The following is a 23137-nucleotide window of genomic DNA, read 5'->3' on the forward strand; positions in this document are numbered from 1 at the left end:
ACTATCTGTGATCAGGCTGTAAGGACTCTGTACGGTCTCTCTGTGATCACGTTGTAAGGACTCTGTACAGTCTCTCTGTGATCACGTTGTAAGGACTTTGTACGGTCTCTCTGTGATCAGGCTGTAAGGACTTTGTACGGTCACTCTGTGATCAGGCTGTAAGGACTTTGTTCGGACTCTCTGTGATTGCACTGTAAGGACTTTGTACAGTGTCTCTGTGATCAGGCTGTAAGGACTCTGTACAGTCTCTCTGTGATCACGTTGTAAGGACTCTGTACGGTCTCTCTGTGATCACATTGTAAGGACTCTGTATGGTCTCTCTCTGATCACGTTGTAAGGACTTTGTACGGTCTCTCTGTGATCAGGCTGTAAGGACCCTACGGTCTCTCTGTGATCGCGCTGTAAGGACTTTGTAAGGTCTCTCTGTGATCGCGCTGTAAGGACTTTGTACGGTCTCTCTGTGATCAGGCTGTAAGGACTCTGTACGGTCTCTCTGTGATCAGGCTGTAAGGACTCTGTACGGTCTCTCTGTGATCGCGCTGCAAGAACTTTGTACGGTCTCTCTGTGATCGCGCTGTGAGGACTTTGTACGGTCTCTCTGTGATCAGGTGTAAGGACTTTGTACGGTCTCTCTGTGATTAGGCTGTAAGGACTTTGTACGGTCTCTCTGTGATCAGGTGTAAGGACTTGGTACGGGCTCTCTGTGATCTCGCTGGCTTCCTCCCACATTCCAATGCACGTTGTACATTCGCTACGCTGCTGCCGGAAGCATAGCAACACTTACGGGATGCCCAGCACAATCGCCACTGATCTGATTTGATGCAAACAATACTTGACACTGTTTCGATGTACTTGTGACAATAAACTTCATGTGAATCTGAAGAAACATGCCACCCACCAGTCAAGAACCCCAGAGGCCAGAAAATGAAAGCAATGACTACCTGCATACCTTCGTTAGTTTCCAATGCTGATACATTAATAACAGGGCCGTTAACATTGCTGCCCTGGCTATTTTTCAGTTGCTGCTCAAGACGTTCCAGCTGGAAGCAAAGTGAGTTCTTCTCAGTACTGAGGGCCTCTAACACAGTCTGCTTCTGGATCAGAGTTTCAGTCAGCTGGTGCAGCCGGTTCTCCAGTTCCGTGTGGCTGCTACTCAAAGTTTTGTTTGTAAGCTGAAGGTAAAACAATAACAGAGAATTAAGACCAGTTTTGCCAGCTCTTTGATAAAACTATCCATGAGACATAGGAGCAGAAATAGGCTATTTAGCCCATTGAGTCTGCTCCACCATCCCATCATGGCTGATTTATTATCCCTCTCAACCCCATTCTCCTGCCTTCTCCCCATAACCTTTGATCCCTCAACTAATCAACCTCCACTTTAAATACTCGCAATTACTTGGTCTGCACAGCTGTTTGTGGCAATGAAGTCCACAGATTCACTACTCTCTGGCTAAAGAAGTTCCCCCTCAGCTCTGTTCTAAATGGACTGCTCTATTCTGAGGCTGTCCTAGACCTCCCCCACGATACAAACGTCCTCTCCACATTCACTCTATCTAGACCTTTCACTGTTCGATAGATTTCAATGAGATACCCCCCCCCATTCTTCTAAACTCCAGCCAGTACAGCATCAGAGCCATCAAACGCTCCTTATATGTTAACCCTTTCATTCCTGGGATCATTCTTATTAGATTAGATTAGATTAGATTCAAGTTTATTGTCATTGTGCCGAGTACAGATACAAAGCCAATAAAATGCAGTTAGCATCTGACCAGAAATGCAAAGAATAGTATTATTTACAAAATAACTGCGAATAAAACCTAAGTGCTACAGCACACAAATATAAAAGTACTGAGACAGTACAATATGGGTGCAATACTGCTTAGCGCTGTGATGTGAGGTTCAGCAGTGTCACAGCCTCAGGGAAGAAGCTCTTCCTGTGCCTGCTGGTACGGGAGCAGAGGCTCCTGTAGCGCCTACCAGATGGGAGGAGAGTAAAAAGTCCATGGTTAGGGTGAGATGCATCCTTGATAATGCTTTTCGCCCTGCCCAGGCAGCGTTTATGGTAGATGTTCTCAATGGTGGGCAATTTGGTGCCGATAATCCACTGGGCAGTTTTCACCACACGCTGAAGTGCTTTGTGGTCCGGAACTGGACAATTGCCATACCACACTGAGATGCAGTTGGTCAGTATGCTCTCAATGGTACGGCGGTAAAAGTCCTTCGGTATCCTGGGACAGAGGCGAGCTTTCTTGATGCTCTGCAGGAAATAAAGGTGCTGTTGTGTCTTTTTGATCAGGATGGAGGAGTTCAGGGACCAGATGAGATCTTCGGAAATGTGGACACCAAGGAATTTGAAGCTTGATACACACTCCACTACAGTTCCGTTGATGTAGATGGGGACGTGAGTGTGACTCCTGGCATGCCTGAAGTCCACAATGATCTCCTTGGTCTTCTGGGTGTTAAGGGCCAGGTTGTTGTCGGCACACCATGCGGCCAGGTGCTGGACCTCGTCCCTGTAGACTGTCTCGTCATCCTCCTCTATGAACCTCCTCTGGATCCTCTCCAATTCCAACACATCTTTTCTCAGGTAAGGGACGCTAAGCTGCTGACAATACACCAAGTGGGGTCTGACTAATGCCTTATAAAGCCTCAGCATTACATCCTTTCTTTTATATTCTAGTCCGCTTCAAATGAATGTTAACATTCCTTCCTCACCACCAACTCAAGCTGTAAATCGACCTTTGGGGAAGCCTCCACAAGACTCCCAAGTCCCTCTGCAGCTCTGAATATGGAATTTTCCCACCATTTGGAAAATATTCAATGCTTTTATTCCTTCTACCAAATTTGCAGATACAACTATTGCTGGCAGAACCTCAGATGGTGATGAGAGGGCCTACAGGAGTGGCATATACTGGTTAGCTGAGTGGTGTCACAGCAACAACCTGGCATTCAATGTCAGTCAGACCAAAGAGCAGAGGGAACACAACACCAATCCTCACAGAGGGATCAGAAGTGGAGAGAGGGAGCAATTTCAAGTTCTTGGGTGTCAAGATCTGTGAGGATCTAACCTGGTCCCAACATATCAACACAGTTATAAAGAAGACAAGGCTGTGGCTATATTTCATTAGAAGATCAGCAGAAAGCCATTGATTAGACAATCAAGATTTGAATAGCTCAGACTCAGCGGAAAGCAGCTGATTGGGCAGTCGAGGTCAGGTGGCCAAGCATTTTGAAAAGCTCAAACAGATAAATAGAGGGATAGCTCAAGTGGAGTGGCCAGTGAGTGAGTGGGCCAGTGAAGGAGTGGAGCTTTGAGGCTTTGACTCGAGAGGCTTCGACGAGAAGAGGCGGAGGACAAGCTTGCTTGCAGTTAGTTTTTACAATGCCTCCTGAGACGGTGATGTGCCTCTCCTGTGAGATGTGGCAGTCTTGGGGGAACGACCCTCTCCCGCAGAGTCTCATCTGCCAGAAGGGCATATGGCTGGGCGATCTGGAAGACCATGTAAGGAATCTGGAGCAGCAGCTGGATGATCTTCGACTCATAAGGGATGATGACGCTCGGGGGGGCGCTGCCAGCGGTGACCCTCCGCAGGACACGGTTGACAGTGACGCTCGGGGGGACGCAGCCGACGGTGACCCTCGGGGGGATGCTGCCGGCAGTGACTCTCGGGGGACGCGGCCGACAGCGACCCTCGGGGGGATGCGGCCGGCGGTGACTCTCGGGGGGGCACGGCCGACGGCGACCCTCGGGGGGCGCTGCCGGCAGTGACTCTCGGGGGGGGGGGGGCGCGGCCAACAGCGACCCTCGGGGGACGCGGCCGACGGCGACTCTCGGGGGGACGCAGCCGGCGGTGACTCTTGGGGGGACGCAGCCGACGGTGACCCTCGGGGGGGCGCTGCCGGCAGTGACCCTCGGGGGGACGCGGCCAGCGGTGACTGTCTAGAGGATGTTACCATCAGTGACACTCTAAATAACGGACACTACCAATAATGACTCTGCAGAGGACACTCCCGGTGTTTTCCCTCCAGAGGATGTTACTGATGCTGGTGAGGTCGTAATGGGGACTAAGAAATGGCTGATGAATTTAATGGGTACTTTACATCTGTCTTCACTGTGGAAGACACTAGCTGTGTGCCAGAGGTCCGTGAGTGTCACTGCTGATAATAAGGAAAAAGTGCTAGTCAAGTTTAAATGTCTTAAGGTGGATAAGTCACCTGGACCAGATGGACTACATCCCAGAGTCCTGAGAGAGGTTGCTGAAGAGATAACAGATGAATTGGTCATGATCTTTCAAGAATCACTGGATTCTGGCATGGTCCCAGAGGACTGGAAGATTACAAATGTCCCTCCACTCTTTAAGAAGGGAAGAAGGCAATAGAAAGGACATTATAGGCCAGTTAGTCTAGCCTCAGTGGTTGGGAAAGTGTTGGGAGTCCATTATTAAGGATGAATTTTCAAGGTGCTTGGAGACTAATGATAAAATAAGTGAAAGTCAGCATGGTTCCTGTAAAGGGAAATCTTGCCTGACAAATCTGTTACATGTTCCGTAAGGAAGTAACAAGCAGGGTGGACAAAGGAGAGGCAGTGGATGTCATTTACCTGGATTTTCAGAAGGCATTTGATAAGGTGCCCACATGAGGCTGCTTAACAAGATAAAATCCTATGGCTTTACAGGAAAGATACTGGCATGGATAGTGAAATGGCTGACAGGCAGGAAGCAGCAAGTGAGAATAAAAGGGGCCTTTTCTAGTTGGCTGCCAGTGATTCAGGGGTCAGTATTGGGATTGCTCCTTTTCACATTGTTTGTCAGTGATTTAGATAATGGAATTGATGGCTTTGTGGCAAAGTTTGAGGATGATACGAAGATAGATGGAGGGGGAGATAGTGCTGAGGAAGCAATGTGATTGCAGCAGGACTGCGACAAATTGGAAGAACGGGCAAAAAAGTAGCAGATGGAATACAGTGTTGGGAAATGTATGATAATGTATTTTGGTCAAAGGAACAATACTGCGGACTATTGTCTAAATGGGGAGAAGGTTCAAACATCAGGTGCAGAGGGACTTGGGCGTCCTCATGCAAAACCTTCAGAAGGTTAATTCACAGGTTGAGTCTGTGGTAAAGAAGGCAAATGCAATGTTGGCATTTATTTTTTGCTTTCATTTTGCACTACATTTTCAATATATATATATATCAAAAAATTATCATCTGCAATATATATCTTATTGTAATTCATAATTTGTTGATTATGCTTTGCATCGTACAGCTGTTGTAAAACTCCATTTCACGAGTTATGCCAGTGCTATTAAACCTGATTCTGAAGTGAGCACAACCAACATTTCAGGCCAAAACCCTTTATCAGGATTTAGTAATCCTTGCAAGCTCAGCATATCTATTTGTTATTCGTTATTAGTGGGCCACTACCTATTGGTACCTTCGGAATACCTGCATTACACAGACGGCTGCAGCTCTTGGTGGAAAATCCACCACAGACAGTCCCAACCCAGCTGTGAGAAGAGGCAGGTTGGCCATGGGCTAGCAACCCTACCCCATAAACACCCAGAGCTACTGAAATGCCAACGGAAGCCCCGGAGACCTCATCCCTGGGGGAGGAAGGATCTTACCAAGCTGGAGAAACGTGAAAGACTGGCCCAGGACAGAGTATTCTGTCAAGCAGTGTTGCCAGTCTACGTCCCAGTGATCAACAATAGCAGTAATCAGCTCCTCGTGGGGATGAGGGTGGGAATATTAATACTGCCTTTGCCAGCCACACTTGCATTACAAAAATAAAGAGTACTTACTACATTACAATAGAATCTCTGAAAGAGAGAATAAAACTACTTCATGTGAATACAAACTAATCATCTGAAGCGCTACCTGATTCCGGAGTTTCTGAATTTCGTCCTCTCGATCCTTCACTCTCATCTGCAGTGTGTTCTTTGTACGGTGAAGTTCATCTTCTATATATTGAAACTCCTGAATTCAACAGGGAGGGAAAAATACAAGTAATTACTTACTAAAAATGCACAGGAACTTAACCTCTCACAGACTGATGATATTTACACACACCAATATTGTAGTTATCCTTCCGTGTGGTTACAGATGAACTCCATTAGAAACAGCTCTTAGCTAATTGTCGTCAACTATTTTGATATTTATGAAATAGTCTGACAGAACACAGTTCATATTCTTAAAAAGCAAAATCCTTTGCAAATGTTAGCATCCTGATGTGCTATTGTACCTACATTGAAGCCTTACAGAGTCTAGAAAAGCAGGAGGTTCACGGGAATGATTTTGGAAATGAAATGGTTAACATACGAGAAGCTTTTGATGGTTCTGGGCCTGTATTCACTGGAATTCAGAAGAATGAAGGGGCATCTCATTGAACCCTTTCAAATATTGGAAGGCTCAATATAGAGGATGTAGGGAGAATGTTTCCCCAGAATTAGGCCATTCGACCCACTGAGTCTACTCCACCATTCCATCAGGGCCAATTTATTATCCATCTCAACCCCATTCTCCTGCCTTTGATGCCCTGCTAATCAAGAACCTATCAACCTCTACTTTAAACATACTCAATGACTTGGCCTCCACAGCTGTCCGTGGCAATGAATTCCACGGTTCACCACCCTCTAACGAAAGAAATTCCTCATCTCAGTTCTAAATGGGCGTTCCTCTATTCTGAGGCTGTGTCCTCTGGTCGTAGACATCCCCACAATCGGAAACATCGTCTCCACATCCACTCTGCCAAAGCCTTTCAATATTCAATAGGTTTTAATGACACTAGACTATAAATGCAAGGACGTTACACTGAGGCTTAAAAGGCTTTGGTCATACCACACTTGGAATACTGTGTGCAGTTTTAAGAACATTAAGAACTTAAGAAACAGGAGCAGGAGTAGGCCATCTGGCCTGTCGAGCCTGCTCTGCCATTCAATAAGATCATGGCTGATCTGGCCATGGACTCATCTCCACCTATCTGCCTTTTCCCCATAACCCTTAATTCCCCTACTATGCAAAAATCTATCCAACCTTGTCTTAGATATTTTTACTGAGGTAGCCTCCACTGCTTCATTAGGCAGAGAATTCCACAGATTCACCACTCTTTGAGAAAAGCAATTCCTCCTCATCTCTGTCCTAAATCTACTACCCTGAATCTTGAGGGTATGTCCCCTCGTTCTAGTCTCACTGACCAGTGGAAACAACTTTCCTGCCTCTACCTTATCTATCCCTTTCATAATTTTATATGTTTCTGTAAGATCTCCTCTCATTCTTCTGAATTCCAGCGATTAATCCCAGGTGACTCAATCTCTCCTCATAGTCTAACCCCCTCATCTCTGAAATCAACCTGGTGAACCTCCTCTGCACCACCTGCAAAGCCAGTATATCCTTCCTCAAGTATGGAGACCAGAACTGCACACAGTGCTCCAGGTGCGGCCTCACCAGTACCCTGTATAGTTGCAGCATGACCTCCCTGCTCTTGAATTCAACCCCTCTAGCAATGAAGGCCAACATCCCATTTGCCTTCTCGACAGCCTACTGCACCTGCAAACCAACCTTTTGTGATTCATGCACAAGCACTCCCAAGTCCCTCTGCCCAGCAGCATGCTGCAATTTTTTACTGTTTAAATAATAATTCGCTATTTCATTTTTCCTTCCAAAGTGATTGACCTCGCATTTACCAACATTGTATTCTATCTGCCAGACCCTTGCCCACTCACTTAACCTATCTATAACCCTCTGCAGACTTTCCGTAACTTCTGCATAATTTGCTTTTCTTCTCAATTTAGTGTCATCAGCAAACTTAGGTACAACTACACTCAGTCTCCTTTCCAGATCATTAATGTATATCGTGAACAGTTGTGGGCCCAGCACCGACCCCTGTGGCACACCGCTCACCACTGATTGCCAACCAGAGTAACACCCCTGTATCCAACTCTCTGCTTTCTATTAGTTAACCAATCCTCTATCCATGCCAATACATGGAACCTTTTTCTCGGGTCCCTTATCTAACAAAAGATGTGCTGGCATCAGAGAGGGTCCAGAGGAGGTTTGCGTGAATGATTCTGGGAACAAAATGGTTAATGTACGAGGCCGCTGTTGGGTATGGTCCTTCATTGATTCTGCTGTGTTCCTTGGATTTACAGAGTATGCCCACAAGACAATGAATATATGTACCTTGATAATAAATTCCAAGTACAGGCCCAGAGCTAAATGCTCCCCATACATTAACCCTTTCATTCCAGTAACCATTCTCATGAATCTCCCCTGGACCCTCTCCAATGTCAGCACATTTTCTTAGCCAGGGACTCAAAACTGCTCACAATACTCCCAGTGCGGTCTGACCAATGCCTTATGAAGCCTCAGCACTACACGCTTGCATTTATATTCTAGTCCTTTCAAAATGAATGCTACCATTGCATTTGTCTTCCTCACCACAGACTCAACCTGCAAGTTAACCTTTAGGGAATCCTGCACAAGGACTCACAAGTCCTTTCACATCTCTAATTTTTGAATTTTGAATTTTCTACCCATTTAGAAAGTTGTCAGTGCCTTTATTCCTTCTACTAAAGTGCATGACCATACACTTCCCCACACTGTATTCCATCTGCAACTTCATCAATTCTCCCAATCTGTCCAAAGCCTTCTACTTCCTCAACACTACCTGCCCCTCCACCTGTCTTTGCATCGTCTGCAAACTTGACCACAAAGCCACCAATACTGTCAACCAAATCGCTGACATGTATCATGAAAGTAAATGGTCCCAATACCAACCCCTGCACAACACCACTTGTCAGTGGAAGCCAACCAAAATAGGCCCTTTTACTCCCACTCTTTGCCTGCTAGGAGTCAGCCAGTCATTTGTCCATGCTAGAATCTTTCCTGTAAAACCACAGGCTCTTATCTTGTTTAGCAGCATCCTGTGTGGCACCTTGTCAAAGGCCATCTGAAAATCCAAGTAAACAACATCTACTGACTCTCCTTTATCTATCCTGCCTGTTATTTCCTCAAAAAATTCCAACAGATTTGTCAGGCAAGATTTTCCCTTGAGAAACCATGCTGACTACGGCTTGTTTTCTCATGTGCCTCCAAGTACCCTGGGACCTCATCCTTAATGATCGACTCCAACATCTTTCCAGCCACTGAGGTCAGTCTAACTGGCCTAAGAAATCGATGTTCATGCCATCAAGTTGGTGGCAACCCAGATAGAACATAAAGTGCTGCTCCTCCAACCTGAGTGTGGCCTCATCGCAGCAGTAGAGGTGGCCGTGAACGAACATGTTCAAATGGGAATAGGAAGAGAAATGAAAATGGGTGGCCACTGGGAAATCCTGCTTTTTCTGGTGGACGGACCGCAGATGCTCGGCAACACGGACTCCCAATCGACCTCAGGTCTCATGGATAGTCAGGAAGCACCGGATTCAGTAGATGACCCCAAAAGGCTCACGGGTGACATGTCGCCTCTCTTGGAAGGACTGTTTGGGACCCTGAATGGTGGTGAGGAAGGAGGTGTAGCGGCAGGTGTAGCACTTGTTCTGCTTGCAAGGGTAAGTGCCAGGAGGGAGATCAGTGGGGAGGGACGAATGGACAAGGGACTTACATAGGAAGCAATCCCTAAGGAAAGCAGAAAGTGGAGGGGAGGGAAGGATGTGCTTGGTGGTGGGATCCTGTTGAAGATGGTGGAAGTTTCAGAGAATTACGTACTGGATGCGGAGGTTGGTGGGGTGGTAGGTGAGGAAAAGAGGAACCGTATCCCTGGTGGGGTGGCAGGAGGATGGCGTGAGGGCAGATGTGTGCGAAATGGAAGAGATGCAGGTGACAGCAGCATTGATGGTGAAGGAAGGGAACCCCCTTTCTTTGAAGGAGGAAGATATCTCCTTGGTTTTGGCCTATAGTTTCCTTTCTTCTTCCTCCCTCCCTTCTTAAAGAGTAGAGGGACATTCACAACTTTTCTCTGGGAACATTCCAGAGTCTAGTGACTCTTGGTGAAAGATCATTACTCATGCCTCCACAATCTCTTCAGACACCTCTTTCAGACCCAACAGTATAGTCCATCTAGCCCAGGTGACTTACCTAACTTCAGACATTTCAACTTTCCGAGCACCTTCTGCTTGGTAATAGGAGCTATTCTCACTCTTGCCCCAACACTCACGGATTTCTGGCATACGCTGGCGACTTCCACAGTGAAGATTAAAGCAAATTACTTACTAAGTTTGCCTACCATTTCTTTGTTCCCCATTACTACCTCGTCAACATCACAGAAAAAAAACATAGAAAACCTACAGGCCCTTCAGCTTACAATCTTGTGCCAAACATGTACTTACTTTAGAATTTACCTAGGGTTACCCATAGCCCTCCATTTTTCTAAGCTCCATGTACTTATCCAGGAGTCTCTTAAAAGACCCTATCATATCCGCCTCCACCACCACCGCCGGCAGCCCATTCCACACACTCATCACATTCTGCGTAAAAAAACTTACGTCTGATATCTCCTCTGTACCTACTCCCAAGCACCTTAAAACTGTGTCCTCTCGTGTTAGTCATTTCCACTCTCATATATATTTAATTCTTTATATATCTGGAAAGACTTTTGGTATCCTTTTCAATACTATTAGCTAGCTTACCATCATATTTTATTTTTTTCTCTCCTTACGGCTTTATTAATCACTTTCTGTTGGTTTTTAAATATTTTTCAAATCTCTGAAGTCCCACTAATTTTTGCAATATTATATGCCCTCAAAAGACCCGGTTGCCATATCCTGCCTTTAAAATATGTATCTATCCTGCATCTTCCAAGTTGCCCCGAGAAACACCAGCCATTGCTGTGTAGCTACCATTCCTGCTAGTGTTCCCTTACAATCAACTTCAGCCAGGTTCCCTCTCATGCCCCAGCAATTCCCTTTACTCCACTGTAATACTGATACATCTGACTCTATCTTCTCCCTCTTAAAATGCCGGGTGTATGCTATCATTTTATGATCATTGTCTCCCAAGGGTTCCTTTACCTTAAGCTCCCTAATCAAATCTGGTTCATTACATAACACCCAAACCAGAATTGTCTTTCCCCCTAGAGGGCTCAACCATAAGCTGCTCTAAAAAGATACCTTGTAGGCTAAGTTCCCTGTAAGCTGTGCGCGTGCAACCAGCACACAAAGGAAATTAATGTGCGCACAAAAGGTAAAATAATGTAGTAATTAATAATTATACTTATTGAAAATAATCTTTTAGCTAAATATTTCTGTTAACTAGTTAGGCGGTTTTTGAAATACCACAATGCACGTCACTCACTAATTTACGTCACCTCATCTTTCCTGTTCCGGTCTGTACAGCTGCATCACGGCGGCAGCCATCTTTGGCAGACAGTGTTCATATTGTAGTTTACAAAGATCGGTTTCAAATCCTGTAGATAACTTACTAAGTTTTTATTGAAAAAGATCAGTCAAGTGACCCTGTGGCTAAATACTGTCACAAGAAATTGATAAACATCACATACAAAGTCGCTTGACAGGTTTTAAGTGATGTCTTTGATGAACTGGCTGCACTGTGCAAGATTCTGCAAAAGGGTGGCCTGACACCGATTGATTCATTTCATTTTGCACGAGACAAAATTAACAAGATAAGAAAGCAGTTTCTGGGAGACAATGTTTCGTGGAGTGACAAAGTTAAAGTTTTGCTAAGCCAACAACGTGAAGAAAATGTCACAGTAGATACAAGTTCTCTGTTGTCTTTGTGTTCATTTAGAAGAAAGGTTTCCTGAAGATGAGGTACAAGAATGGTCAGCTTTTGATTTCTCCGCAATTGCAGATTGTGACTTCACATTTGGCAATAAACAAGTTAATGCCTTATGTCTAAAATATCATGATTTTCTAGTTGAAAATACTGTAATAGTTGGACAGTTTAATGATTTCAAATTTTCCGTGCAAGAAAAAATTAAATCCAAACTGATTTCAAACTTTGCTCAAATGGTGGCATTTGTACTTCAAAATGAACAGTTTTGCGACCTTGCACAGTTGATGGACATTGGGGGAACCTTTCTTGCGTCTAGTGTGGACTGTGAGCGAGGTCTTAGCCTAATGAATCAACTCAAAAACAAGCTGAGAAGCCATTTAGGTGAATGTCATTTGGACATGTTAATGAGAATCAAAAGCTATCAATTGGATGGAAGTTCTATTAGTCCAGATAGAGTTTACGAAGAATGGGTAAATGCCAAAGACAGGAGAGTTTTGCCTCCATGTTACAATTCAATTCATCCCATCGACTGCAATTTTGCTGCCACCTACCTGTCCTTTCTCAGTCTCACTACACACTGCCTCCGCTTGTTTTACCAACTGCCCCATCCTCAGCCCTGTCACTGTGATTTCCATTCATGTGCCAAATTTGTTTTAACCCTCCCAAACAGCTTACCTGTGAGGATATTGGACCACCTCAGGTTCAGGTGCAACCCATCCCTTTTGTACAGATCCCAATGATCCAGAAATCTGACCCCCTGCCCCATTTCCTCAGCCATTCATTTATCTGTCCTACCATCCTACTCCTACCCTGATTAAGCACGTTGCACTGGGAGTAATCCCAGTTTGACATCCTGCTCTTCAGTCTCTTCCCTAGCTCCCTACACTTACTGTGCAGGACCTCTTCCCCCTCTCTACCTGTCACTGGTGGCAAAGTGCAGCACGACTTCTGGCTGCTCACCATCCATCTACTACCCGAAGCCTGCACGCTGGGCGTGACCACCTCGGTAAAAGAGTCCACGATGGTCCTCAGTACATCCAGCGCCAGTTCCTTGGCCTTGTCAGTCAGGAGCTGAATTTGGGTGCAATTCCTGCAGAAGCCATCATCAGGGAGACTGTTAGATACCCTGAAATCCCACATCTCACAGGAGGGGGAGTCTAGGACCAGAAGGAACAGGCTCTGAATTGAGTAAGATCCATTTAGATGAGGAGGAATTTCTTTAGCCAGAGGGTGGTTAGTCTGTGGAATTTATCGCCCCAGGCATGCCAAGTGATTGGGTATATTTAAAGCAGAAGTTAATAGGTTCTTGATTGGTCAGGGCATCAAAGATTACCGGGAGAAGGCAAAGGAATGGGGTTGGGAGAGATAACAAGTCAACTGCGATGGAATGACAGAACAAACCAATGGGCCGAATGGCCTTGTGCTACTCCTATGTCTTATGCCGTTGAAATAAATAATTTTAACGCATCAATTTAATGTAAGCTTTATTTACTTAGGTGCTCTGTAAAAGGGGAACATCGTGGCATTCCACCACATAACTGTTCACAGCTTCTGACTTACCAGGTCCATTTTCAACAAGATTCAAGAAATGTAACGATACATTGAACACTACGCTCATTACTGAGATGCTAAAGAACTATGATTTAATAGTTTTAAATACCTCTAGGTACATGTCACATCATTGAAAAAGTTAGAAACCATTTTATTTTGTTGATACTCACAATAATGATTTCACCTTTTTCTAGAAACGCTCTGAGGCCGCACACTGGATGGTGCTCAACAATCTGCTGGAACAACTCAGTAGATGGAGCAGCATTTGCATAAGAAATGGATTATCGACTTGTCAAGTCAAAACCCTGCTTCAAGACATCCAAAGAAAAGGTGGCCTTTCACCCTCTCTTATGCAGGGTTTCTACCCAAAACCACAGCGATTCACTTCCTCGCACTGATGCCATTTGACCTGCTGAGTTCCAACAAACTGCATCTGCACACCCCTGTGGTCCATCACACAATCAAAGCTTTATCAAAACTGTTAATATTTTGCATTTTATATTGTGTGAACTTATTTGTGTTAATATTTTGTTTTATCTGCTGTGTGTGATACGTATTGTGAGTCACCACAGCCTGGAGGAATTTTGTTTCATTTTGTTGTATACATGTACAGTGAAATGACAACAAACTTGGTCTTGAACCTGATTTTACTTTGACACATACCTGTTTCTGACGTTCTAGTTCAGCTTCCATTTCCTTTTTGGATGCTAGTAGTGAATGGATTTGTTCTTGTAGTTCTTGAATTTGTTCCCTGAACGATTCTACCTCACCTAACTGTTGAGCCTCAGTATCCTAAAATCAAATTCAAGTGTAGAAGTTGAATCAGTCAGCAATGCTTCATTACACAGACCATTCCAGGGTTCCAAATTGCACAAGACTTCTTCAAATAAATTTACATGGGATCAATTTCAGATCATTTCACCGTAAAGTGTATGCTTCATATCAGAATGGAATATAATTACAAATTTACCTCTGTCGCAAAATAAATCCCCACCCATCAAAATCAGCAATGATAATTAACAACTGCATTTACATTTGCCAAAATAGTTACATCATGCATGTACAATAACCTATACTGGGATTTTTTAAATTTAAAACAATTTCTGTCAGACTGTGGTCTACAGTGGCAAAACTGTCATTTACTAATTATTCTAAAGTTAACTTCAGTCTCCTTTATTTATCACAGAGGGAGAATATATAGTCCTTAAAGGTTTCAGGGCAAATTAACAAGGATCTAGTTCAGGGGTTCCCAGCCTAGGGTCCACGGACCCTTCGGTTAACGGCAGGGTTCCCAGCCTAGGGTCCACGGACCCTTCGGTTAACGGCAGGAGTCCAGGGCATAAACGAGGTTGGGACCCCTGATCCAGATCAAGAAGAGCTTGAAATAATTGCCCCTTCCTGAACTATCAATGGACCACTGGTAGACTGAGAAATACTCAATTCAGTAGCAAATTTCACCCTTTTGCAATTCACAGTTAATACAGGGGATTTTTTGAGAACACACCAATTTCCTGAGTTTCCAACAATCTTTCAATAGAACGCTGGGCTCCCATTTAAAACCCCATCCAAACATCGAACCACAGATATGAGGCAAAGAGTGGGAACAAAGGGAGCTGCCCGTGACTAGTGGTGTTCCACAGGGATCCGTGTTGGGACCGATTCTTCGTTGGGACAACACGAAGAAAGGTGATCCACAGGGATCCGTGTTGGGACCGATTCTTCGTTGGGACAACACGAAGAATGGTGATCCACAGGGATCTGTGTTGGGACCGATTCTTCGTTGGGACAATACGAAGAAAGGTGAATGAGGTAGGTAGTGCTGAGGAAGTAGGAAGTCTGCAGAAAGATTTGGACAGATTGAAAGACAGGGCAAAGTGATAGATGGAAAATAGTGTAGGGAGATGTTTGATCATGCACTTTGGTAGAAGGAATAAAGACGTAAACTATTTCCGGAATGGGGAGAAAGTTCAAGAATCAGAGGTACAGAGGGACTTTGGGATCCTTGTGCAGGATTCCTTAAAGGTTAACTTGCAGGTTGAGCTGGTGGTGACGAAGCCAAATGCAACATTAGCATTCGTTTCTAGAGGAAAAGAATATAAAAGGAAACAGGAAGATCAAACAGTTTAACACGTAGCTAAGAAGTTGGTGCAGGAGAGGGGACTTTAGATTTTTGGATCATTGGGCTCTCTTCCAGGGAAGGTGGAACTGTAAACCTGTACAGAAAAGATGGTTAGCACCTCAGCTGAAGAGAGATTACTAATATCCCAGTGGAAGGTTTGCTAATGCTGCACTGGCGGGGTTGGGGGGAGTGTTAAACTAGAGTTGCAGGGGGATGGGAACCAGAGAGCCAGAGTAGACAGTGTTCATGGGTTAAGGGTGAAAGGTGAAGAGTTTACAGGGAACATGAGGGGCAATTTCTTCTCTCAGAGGTTGCTGACATTGCAGAACAAGCAGCCAGTGTGAGTGATGGATGCGCATTGATTTTAACATTTAAGGGAAATTTGGATGGGAGAGGTGTGGAAGGCGATGGTCAGGGTGCAAGTCCATGGGACTAGGCTTGGACTTGATGGGTCGAAGAGCTTACTCCTGTGCTGTGGGTGTTCTATCAATATGAAATTCTTCAGCCAGAGGGTGGTGAATCTCATTGCCACAGACAGCTGTGGAGATCAAATCACTGGGCATATATAAAGCAGAGGTTGATAGTTTATTGTTTATTCAGGGCGTCAAAGGATACGGGGAGAAGGCAGGATAATGGGGTTGAGAAGAATAATAAATCAGCCATGATGGAATGAAAGGCCGAATGGCCTATTTCTGCTCCCAACTCACTGGGCTTCCATTTAAAATCCCACCCAAAAAGCACACCATGGAGAAACGCAGAGCCAAAATGCCAGGTTTTCCTGTCAGAGCCATTTCCATCTTGTGGTGCTTTGTTCAGTCACAGCTAAAGCAAGCAGGAAGAGTTTTACAGCTGATGACAAGAGGTACCTACCTGCAGTTCTGTCCTCAGTGATTGGATCTGACCCAACAGTCTCTGGATCTCTTCCCGCTGCATGTCACGTTCATGCCGCACCTCCTCCAGCTCCAGTGTGCTAATCGCATGGCTCTCAATACCTTCAATCCCTGAACCCTCCTTTAGGCTGTTAATCAGTTTCTCTTTGGACTGTGGAAGAACAGCGTAAAGATTTGATAACAAGTTTGTGTTAAGTAATTTTAGTATGGTAACGGAGAAAAACGATGAACATTCCTTATATAGGCCTATTGACACCTGTATTGTTGAAAGTTCAAAGTACAATTTATTATCACAGTGTATACATGTCACCACATACAACCCTGAGATTCTTTTTCCTATGGGCGTACATAGAACATAGAATAGTACAGCACAGTACAGGCCCTTCGGCCCACACTGTTGTGCCGACCCTCAAATCCTGCCTCCCATATAAGCCCCCACCTTAAATTCCTCCATATACCTGTCCAGTAGTCTCTTAAACTTCACTAGTGTATCTGCCTCCACCACTGACTCAGTGCATTCCACACACCAACCACTCTCTGAGTAAAAAACCTTCCTCTAATATCCCCCTTGAACTTCCCACCCCTTACCTTAAAGCCATGTCCTCTTGTATTGAGCAGTGGTGCCCTGGGGAAGAGGCGCTGGCTATCCACTCTATCTATTCCTCTTAGTACTCAGCAAATCGATAGAACAGTAACTGTAAACAGGATCAATGAAAGAGCAAGACCATAGAAGAGAACAAACTGCAAATGCAAACATAAATAAATCGCAATAAAAAACGAGAGCATGAAATAACAAGATAAAGAGGCCTTAAAGTGAGATCATTGGTTGTGGGAACATCTCAATAGATGAGTGTCATTATCCTCTTTTGTTCAAGAGCCTGATGGTTGTGGGATAGTAACCGGGTGGTGTGTCCTGAGGCTCCTGTATCTTCTACCTGATGGCAGCAGTGAGAAAAGAGCATGGCCTGGGTGGGGAGGGTCTCTGACGATGGATGCTGCTTTTCTTCGACAGCATTTCATGTAGATGTGCTCAAAGGTTGAGAGGGCTTTACCCGTGAGGTATTGGGCCAAATCCAGTACGTTTTGTAGGATTTTCTGTTCAAAGGCTTTAGCGTTTCCATACCAGGTCATGATGCAACCAGTCTATTCAGTCCTCACTGCACATCAATACAAGTTCGTCAACAACTGGCAAACCCATGTTATGGGAGGGGGAATTGCTTTCAAGAAAATGGTCTACAAGTGATTTTCCTTAACACAAACCTCCACACACAAATCTGTAAGGGTAGAGCTTGGGTAGTGGTTTGTGAACTCTAAAGCAAATTTCTGACACCCAAACAGCTGTAATCTGGGGATCACCTGGACTACACTTGCTCCTCTTTGATGCAATTTTGACGTCCTACTCAACGTGAACCATTCATTAGTCATGGAACACTCCAGCACAGAAATATGCCTTTCCTTCCTGAACTACTAATCTGGCTATTCCTATTCCATAGCCCTCCATACCCCTCCAATCCATGTGCCTATCCAAATTTCTCTTAAACGTTGAAATTGACTCTGCAACCAGCAGCTGTGCTGGCAGCTCATTCCACACCCTCAACATCCTCCAAGTGAACAAGTTCCCCCCACGTTCCCGTTGGGTGCAGTCTTTCACTGATTCTATTACCTTTCTTGGATTAATGAGTATGTACGCAAGAAAACAAATCTCAGGGTTGTACTGTGATAATAAACTTACTTTGAACTTTAAAGATTTCACCTTTCACCCTTAACCCATAATCCATAGGGTAGTCCCACCCAACTTTAGTGGAAAAAAACCTGCTTGCATTTACCCTATCTATACCCCTCATAATTTTGTGTACTTCTATCAAATCTCCTTTCAAACATATCAAATTAAAACACCTTGACTGTATATTTAGGAGTCTAATCTAAAATTGGCATTTTCTGCCGGAAAGTTGCAAAAGCATCTCATGATGGGATAAGGTAAATACAAAAATTACTCCAAACTATCAAATAAAGCTCATTCTTGCCACCTAGTGACCACATTCCAGTATTGCAATGCACCGGTGAAAAACATTAAAGTTCAAATGAAAGTTTGTGTCCCCCCCTTGTGAAAGTAGTTCAAAGGAGCCTAATGCTGTTGTTCAGTTCTGCCCTCTAACAGCAACATTCTGTTAACATAGAAACATAGAAAATAGGTGCAGGAGTAGGCCATTCGGCCCTTCGAGCCTGCACCGCCATTTATTATGATCATGGCTGATCATCCAACTCAGAACCCTGCACCAGCCTTCCCTCCATACCCCCTGACCCCCGTAGCCACAAGGGCCACATCTAATTCCCTCTTAAATATAGCCAATGAACTGGCCTCAACTGTTTCCTGTGGCAGAGAATTCCACAGATTCACCACTCTCTGTGTGAAGAAGTTTTTCCTAATCTCAGTCCTAAAAGGCTTCCCCTTTATCCTCAAACTGTGACCCCTCGTTCTGGACTTCCCCAACATCGGGAACAATCTTCCTGCATCTAGCCTGTCCAATCCCTTTAGGATTTTATACGTTTCAATCAGATCCCCCCTCAATCTTCTAAATTCCAACGAGTACAAGCCTAGTTCATCCAGTCTTTCTTCATATGAAAGTCCTGCCATCCCAGGAATCAATCTGGTGAACCTTCTTTGTACTCCCTCTATGGCAAGGATGTCTTTCCTCAGATTAGGGGACCAAAACTGCACACAATACTCCAGGTGTGGTCTCACCAAGGCCTTGTACAACTGCAGTAGTACCTCCCTGCTCCTGTACTCAAATCCTCTCGCTATAAATGCCAGCATACCATTCGCCTTTTTCACCGCCTGCTGTACCTGCATGCCCACTTTCAATGACTGGTGTATAATGACACCCAGGTCTCGTTGCACCTCCCCTTTTCCTAATCGGCCACCATTCAGATAATAATCTGTTTTCCTATTTTTGCCACCAAAGTGGATAACTTCACATTTATCCACATTAAATTGCATCTGCCATGAATTTGCCCACTCACCCAACCTATCCAAGTCACCCTGCATCCTCTTAGCATCCTCCTCACAGCTAACACTGCCGCCCAGCTTCGTGTCATCCGCAAACTTGGAGATGCTGCATTTAATTCCCTCATCTAAGTCATTAATATATATTGTAAACAACTGGGGTCTCAGCACTGAGCCTTGCAGTACCCCAGTAGTGACTGCCTGCCATTCTGAAAAGGTCACATTTATTCCCACTCTTTGCTTCCTGTCTGCTAACCAATTCTCTATCCACATCAATACCTTACCCCCAATACCGTGTGCTTTAAGTTTGCACACTAATCTCCTGTGTGGGACCTTGTCAAAAGCCTTTTGAAAATCCAAATATACCACATCCACTGGTTCTCCCCTATCCACTCTACTAGTTACATCCTCAAAAAATTCTATGAGATTCGTCAGACATGATTTTCCTTTCACAAATCCATGCTGACTTTGTCCGATCATTTCACCGCTTTCCAAATGTGCTGTTATCACATCTTTGATAACTGACTCCAGCAGATCCCCCACCACCGACGTTACGCTAACCGGTCTATAATTCCCCGGTTTCTCTCTCCCTCCTTTTTTAAAAAGTGGGGTTACATTAGCCACCCTTCAATCCTCAGGAACTAGTCCAGGATCTAACGAGTTTTGAAAAATTATCACTAATGCATCCACTATTTCTTGGGCTACTTCCTTAAGCACTCTGGGATGCAGACCATCTGGCCAGGGACTTCGGTGGTGCTGAACTAGCCTATGTTTTAGACAGTAAGATGTTTCACTTTTAATTCAGCTTTATTGAAGATGTTACACAAATGAATCTGGTCATTTGAATGGAACACAGGAATGGGAGCCCCAGCGAGAGAAGCCAGAGAGGGCCAGGTACAATTTTATTTACTTATTTAGACATGCAGTGTGGAACAGACCCTTGCGGTCCTTCAACCCGTGCCACCCAGTAACCCAATCTAATCACAGGACAATTTGCAAACCTATTAACTGGTACGTCTTTAACTTGTGGGAGCTAACCCGCCTTCTCAAAGGGGATGCCAGAATTGAACTGCAAACTCCGACGCTCCGAGCGGTGAGCCAGATGCTGAACCATTGGGATTTTTGATTAGTTGGATAACTGTTCATCATCCTCTCCAAGAGCAATTCCAGGCTCTCTAAATACTTTCTCCTCTACCTCAATGCTTTCTAGCCATAGAGCACTCTAACTCTTTATTCCCAAAGTGATCATCACAAATTACACATCTAAAAAAAATCACAAGGATGTTGTCGGGACCTGAGGGCCTGAGTTATAGGGAAACATTGATTAGGGTTAGGGTTCCATTCCCTGAAACACAGGAGAATGAGAGAGATTCGATAGGGGTATACAGAATTATGTGGAGTACAGAAACATAACAGAATGAGGGAGATTCAATAGGGGTATACAGAATAATGTAGAGTACAGAAACATAACACAATGAGGGAGATTCGATAGGGGTATACAGAATTATGTGGAGTACGGAAACATAACAGAATGAGGGAGATTCGACAGGGGTGTACAGAATTATGTGGAGTACGGAACATAACACAATGAGGGAGATTCGATAGGTGTGTACAGAATTATGTGGAGTACGGAAACATAACAGAATGAGGGAGATTCGACAGGGGTATACAGAATTATGTGGAGTACGGAAACATAACAGAATGAGGGAGATTCGATAGGGGTATACAGAATTATGTGGAGTACGGAAACATAACAGAATGAGGGAGATTCGATAGGGGTATACAGAATTATGTGGAGTACGGAAACAACACAATGAGGGAGATTCGATAGAGGTATACAGAATTATGTGGAGTATAGATAGAGTAAATGCAAATATCATGGGTTTAAGGGTGAAAGGTGAAATGCTTAAGGAGAACATATGGGGAACTTGGTCATTTAGAGGGTGGTGAAGGTATGGAACAAGCTGCCAGTTGTGGAAGCAGTGCTAATCTCAATATTTAGTACAAATGTGTAGAAGATGATGCGAGGCATTGATCGTGTGGATAGTCAGAGGCTTTTTCACAGGGCTGAAATGGCTAACACGAGAGGGCACAGTTTTAAGATGCTTGGAAGTAGGTACAGAGGAGATATCAGGGGTAAGTTTTTTTACGCAGAGAGTGGTGAGTGCGTGGAATGGGATGCCAGTGACAGTGGTGGAGGAAGATATGATAGGGTCTTTTCAGAGACTCCTGGATGGCTACATGGAGTTTAGAAAAATAGAGAGCTATGGATAAGCCTAGGTAGTTCTAAGGTGGGGACATGTCCGGCACAACTTTGTGGGCTGAAGGGCCTGTATCGTGCTGTAGATTTTCTATGTTGAAGTACATGGAAGGGAGAGGTTTGGAGGGCTATGGCCTGGGTGCAGGTCGATGGGACTAGACAGGTTAATACTTGGTGTGGAGCAGAGAGCCTGTTGCTATGTTGTAGTGCTCTATGTTATGCTATTATGTGTTGTATATGTTTATAGGCTGTAAATTGTCTCCATTGCTGAGTTGGGACCCTCGTGGCTCAAAGTACGTTCCACATAATAAATTATCCATTTGACATTACTTAGCTAAATATACAAGTTTGTTGTACTTCTTCATAACTTTGTCCTCACTTGCAGGATTCGGGAGGCCTTTTGCTTGTACTCCACCAGTTCCTGTTTAGCAGAATCCAGGCTGGTCTTGGCAAGTTTGAGCTGCTGCTGGTGATCTTCTGCCCTCCTCTTCTCTTCAATCGCCTTTCTCTCAGCTGCTGTCAGCGCTTCTGCGAGACTTTGACGCTCACACTCTATCTTACTGAGGCGAGCTGCAAATTCAGTCTGAACAGAAAGAACAAAAGTGTTTTATTTTCTTCAGAGATACAGTGCAGAACAGCCCTTTCTGACCCACTGAGCTCTACTCCCCAGCAACACACTTATTTAACCCTACCTCAATCACAGACAATTTACAATGACCTACTAACTGGTAAGTCCTTGGACTGTGGGAAGCAACCACAGCACCCGAAGGAAACGCACGCACTCACAGGCAGGATGTACAGAGGACACTGGAACTGAATCCCAGACTCCCAACACCACAAGCTGCAACAGCATTGCAGTAACCACTATGCTACCGTGACAACCTTGCTCTTGATTTTTGATTTTTCAGCAAGTTCAAGTCACTGTGCTAAACAGATTCTGGGAAGAAGACTGTATCACTTTATAACAGCTTTCCAGCACATACAATTATAAGAATTTCTCTCTCACGTTTACCTACTTCATCCTTACTGTCCAGTCTCATTAAATGACTGACTGTGTTGCACAGCACACTCAAATGCCTTCTTCATCCAGATGAGAAATAAAGTCACACACATTAAAACAAAAATACAGTGGACTCTGGTTAATTGGACAGCTGTTTATTTGGGACAACTCTTAAAAGAGCAGAAACTAATCAAGAAAATAGGATTCCCTTGTTTATTTGGGACACTATACCGCCTAATTGGGACAGGAGACAATGACCGAACAGTTTCTAATTAGCATCAGTTACACGCACTTGTGTGGTCATTAGACTCTACATCGTGTTTAGGACGAACAGTTTTTAAATAGCATCAGTTGTCTGCGTTTGTGTTACGTTATCTATTTGGGCCGATGGACTGCAATACAAAACATAGTGATTTTTTGATAATGTTATTCCTTTATTTTGACTTTAGAAAACTTCAGACACTTGCCAAGAAGTCACAAAAATATTTGACACAAGCCAAAGCACAACCCTAGGTATGTATCTGCGCTGATTTTGCTTATTTACAGTCAATCAAAAGAACACGGCAACGTACACTGGATGAATTC

At 44.4% G+C, this 23137-nt stretch overlaps 1 protein-coding gene across 2 annotated transcripts in view; it reads right to left on the reverse strand.

Annotated features, from left to right (window-relative positions):
- golga5 (golgin A5) overlaps positions 1 to 23137 on the reverse strand; it is a 94177-nt gene that overhangs the window by 14005 nt on the left and 57035 nt on the right. For both annotated transcript variants that reach the window (XM_072274814.1, XM_072274813.1), the window contains exons 6-10: positions 21932 to 22135; positions 16269 to 16439; positions 13943 to 14071; positions 5876 to 5974; positions 950 to 1172 (exon numbers count right to left, since the gene is read on the reverse strand). In XM_072274814.1, the coding sequence (XP_072130915.1) occupies positions 950 to 1172; positions 5876 to 5974; positions 13943 to 14071; positions 16269 to 16439; positions 21932 to 22135 (826 nt within the window). The remainder of the gene's footprint in view (positions 1 to 949; positions 1173 to 5875; positions 5975 to 13942; positions 14072 to 16268; positions 16440 to 21931; positions 22136 to 23137) is intronic.

The sequence above is a fragment of the Mobula birostris genome, chromosome 1 (genome assembly GCF_030028105.1).
Source record: "Mobula birostris isolate sMobBir1 chromosome 1, sMobBir1.hap1, whole genome shotgun sequence".
NCBI lineage: Eukaryota > Metazoa > Chordata > Chondrichthyes > Myliobatiformes > Myliobatidae > Mobula > Mobula birostris.